General features: G+C 46.3%; 1 protein-coding gene across 2 annotated transcripts in view; it reads left to right on the forward strand.

Annotated features, from left to right (window-relative positions):
• The window catches only part of Ampd1 (adenosine monophosphate deaminase 1), a 23,725-nt gene that overhangs the window by 16,554 nt on the left and 3,237 nt on the right, over positions 1-3,934 (forward strand). For both annotated transcript variants that reach the window (XM_021196272.1, XM_021196274.1), the window contains 4 exons: positions 300-463; positions 2,540-2,666; positions 2,854-3,017; positions 3,743-3,863. In XM_021196272.1, coding sequence (XP_021051931.1) covers positions 300-463; positions 2,540-2,666; positions 2,854-3,017; positions 3,743-3,863 — 576 coding nt within the window. The remainder of the gene's footprint in view (positions 1-299; positions 464-2,539; positions 2,667-2,853; positions 3,018-3,742; positions 3,864-3,934) is intronic.

The following is a 3,934-nucleotide window of genomic DNA, read 5'->3' on the forward strand; positions in this document are numbered from 1 at the left end:
GTCCTGGAACTCACTTTGTAGACCAGGCTGGCCTCGAACTCAGAAATCCACCTGCCTCTGCCTCCCGAGTGCTGGGATTAAAGGTGTGCGCCACCATGCCTGGCCCTTTGTCTGACTCTTGACCACTTAAGTGACTTTTGTCCTCAATCAATCCTTGAGTCTCTGTTCCCTTAGCTCTTCACGAGTTTTTCTTCCTCCCTTTCACATTTACATTACTCCTCTGTCTAAATCTGACTGGTCTAGACCTCTGGGGGCACTGGTGGGAATTTCTGGCCTGGACCTTTCTCTTGGCTTTGCAGGAGGTGGGTGCAGACCTGGTGGAGGCCAAGTATCAGCATGCAGAGCCTCGCTTATCCATCTATGGTCGCAGTCCAGATGAGTGGAGCAAACTCTCCTCTTGGTTTGTCTGCAACCGCATCTATTGCCCCAACATGACGTGGATGATCCAAGTCCCCAGGATCTAGTATGTATTTGTCCCTTCCCATGGAGGGGTGTCCTGAAGCCCATTTTCCTCTTACCTGCCTCTTCTCCCCACTTGAACCAGAAAGTTATAGTCTCTCTGTCTCTCTCTGTCTCTGTCACTGTCTCTGTCTCTCTGTCTCTCTCTGTCTGTCTCTCTGTCTCTGTCTCTCTCTGTCTGTCTCTCTGTCTCTGTCTCTGTCTCTGTCTCTGTCTCTGTCTCTCTCTGTCTCTCTCTCTGTCTCTCTGTCTCTGTCTCTGTCTCTGTCTCTGTCTCTCTCTCTCTCTCTCTCTCTCTTTCTCTCTCTAGCCCAGGATGGCCTCAAACTTGAAATCCTTCTGCCTCTACCATCTGAGTGCAGGAATTATACGTGTGCACCACCATACCCAGTTCAGTTTGGTTTTTCAAACTAAAATGAGGACTAGTATGTATTGTCACCATGGGCAAATACTTCCATAGTTCTTACGCTAAGTAACAGCAGAGCTAGAGTAGGAACTGTGTGCAGGAACTGTGTGCATACTCCATCGGCCTTCTCTGTTAAGAGTGAGGACTGTGCACATCACACTCTGGTCTTCCCCGTGTTCAGTTCATTCGTTGCCACGTTTGTCTGTACTGTATTGGCATATAACTTTATTTTATTTTTATTTTTTGGTACAGAAACTCTCTAGTCCTGGCTGGCCTGGAACTTACTATGTAGATCAAGCTGGCTTTCAATTTGAGGAGATCTACCTGCCTCTGTCTCCCAAGTGCTGGGGGTAAAGGCCTGTATCACCATATCTGGCTCTTTATTTTTAGTTTTGAGACAGGGTCTTACTATATAGCCCAGGTTAGAATTGATCTCATAATCCATCTGTTTCTGAATCCTGAATGCTGAGGTTTCTGAATCCTGAATGCTGAGATTACAGAATTGTGCCACCAAGTCAGAAGTCAGAATCCAATTACAGTTGCCTTATATCTGAACCTTTACCACCACCGGCTGATGTACCCACAAGAGCCCGACTTCTTTATAACCAGATGATTTATCAGCCATGCTGCTGAAGAAACCTACTCTCTTTCATGTCATAGGCAGTCAGCCCCTGCCTGCAGGGGTGGCTTCTCTCCTATGAGCAGGATCATTGATCTTTGGTCTAACTTACATCATGCTTACACGCTCTCTGGCAACCCACTACATGCCCTCACTGGGACTGGGGAGATGGCTCAGCTGGTTTAGTGTTTGCTCCACACCCATGAATCTCTGAGTTCAGATTTCTCAAAACACCTAAACATGGCACCTAATGTACTGAGTTGTTACTAGGGTTGATGTAGCGCATATATATATATATATATATATATATATATATATATATATATATATATATAGGCTATTTAGAAAATTTTTTGGCATATGTACAGTGGTGTAATTTATTATTACCACAGATGAAGTGTGTGTGTGTGTGAAAGAGGGGGGGAGGGAGACTCTCTTTGAGTGCTGAAATTACCAATTCCAGGCATATGCCCCCTCTTTGTTCTGGTTTGTGGGGTTCAGGGGAATGAACCCTAAGGCAGGCACCCTGCCAACTGAGCTACATCCCCAGAGAGGTACTCTTCTCTTTACACATTGATGTTCTGCCTGCATTTGAGTCTGTGTGAGGGTGTCAGGTCCCCTGGGACTAGAGTTACAGTGTGAGCTGGGAACTGAACCTGGGTCCTCTGGAAGAACAGCCAATGCTCATTAACCACTTAGCCATCTCTCTAGGGCCAAGAGGTACTCAGGCTAGCCATTCCCGTTTGTTGTCTTGTGACCACACATGTATTTGATCTCTGAGATCTCTATGACACAATTACTACAGTCCCCATAGCTGGACTCAGTTGTAAAGGTTGAGTTTTCTTGCCACAGAGTTTGTAAAAGAGCAGGAGTATGTGGTTCGGTGCCCAGTCCAACCCAAACTCCTCTTCATGTGTATGCACGGAGAATATCTGGGAGTGGGTGTAGGAGGAACACAGCAGGTCTTTTTCTGGCCTGTAACATTCGGTCCTCTAGCTCTTGCACAGTTGTCCTACTATGCTCTCTCTCCTAATTCCCTTCCCTCTTGCCTTTAGTGATGTGTTCCGATCCAAGAATTTCCTGCCACACTTTGGAAAGATGCTGGAGAACATTTTCCTTCCAGTGTTTGAGGCCACCATCAACCCACAAGCTCACCCAGACCTCAGTGTCTTCCTCAAGCATGTAAGCATGAGCCTTCGGGCTCCTAACTTCTCCTCACAGACCAGTTAGCCTTGCCGGCCATCACTGACTCTCCTGCTTAGTTATCTCTTTACATCCACCTCCCCGTTGGAGCTGTCTGAGGAGTTTCTCTGAGTGCAGAGCCTCTGCCCTTGGACTGAACCCACAGTGTGGCTCACTTTTCTGACAGATCACTGGCTTTGACAGTGTGGATGATGAATCCAAACACAGTGGTCACATGTTTTCCTCCAAGAGTCCCAAGCCCGAGGAGTGGACAATGGAAAACAACCCATCTTATACTTACTACGCCTACTACATGTATGCAAACATCACAGTGCTCAACAGCCTGAGAAAGTAAGTATGGGAGAAATGGGGCCGAAGCACTGTTCTTGGAAACATCCACTTGTGAGTGTTTCTTTATTAGCGTGTGTAGTGTGCATTGCTGCTGCTGTGCCATGGAGGGTACGAGGCAGTCAGACAATGGAGACTTGGTTCTCTTCTTACAGGTTACTGAGGTGGGGCCCCTCTTGTTTCTACCATGCTAGGTACTAGATGATTTGAGAGTTTCCTGGCCGTTCTTGCCCCAACCCCCATCTCACCACAGGAGTGCTGGCATCACAGATGCATGCCACCGCATCTTGTTGGGTTTTTTTTTTTTATTAAAGATGTATTTGTTTTTATTTTACGTGTATGAGTGTTTTGCCTCCATGTATGTCTGTGTCTGTGCACTGTGTATGTGCCTGATACCCAAGGAGGCACATACTGAGGCTGAAGATGTTCCTTCATGGGGCAGGTACTCTATTTTCCATTTTCTTTCATCTCACCATATCCTCTGCTGCCTCTTAAAAAATTATGTATACATATATACACATATATATATATGTGTGTGTGTGTGTATATATACATATATATACATACACACACACATAATGTACATGTACTTAGGAAAAAGTACAATGAAGAGTTACAGTTATGTTTTGCTTGACCTAGGGTTGCTGTTCCCTTCCTGAGTGTTAACTCTGCCAATGGGTTTTCTTGTACATTTCTCTGCTGTGAGAACCCCACTCTCCTTTTCACAGGGAGCGAGGCATGAATACATTTCTGTTTCGTCCTCACTGTGGGGAGGCTGGGGCTCTCACTCACCTCATGACAGCCTTCATGATCGCAGACAACATTTCTCATGGCCTGAATTTAAAGAAGGTGAGTTTAGCTCGCCCTTCCCTTCCCTTCCCTTCCCTTCCCTTCCCTTCCCTTCCCTTCCCTTCCCTTCC

Source organism: Mus pahari, chromosome 4, assembly GCF_900095145.1.
Source record: "Mus pahari chromosome 4, PAHARI_EIJ_v1.1, whole genome shotgun sequence".
Classification (NCBI taxonomy): domain Eukaryota; kingdom Metazoa; phylum Chordata; class Mammalia; order Rodentia; family Muridae; genus Mus; species Mus pahari.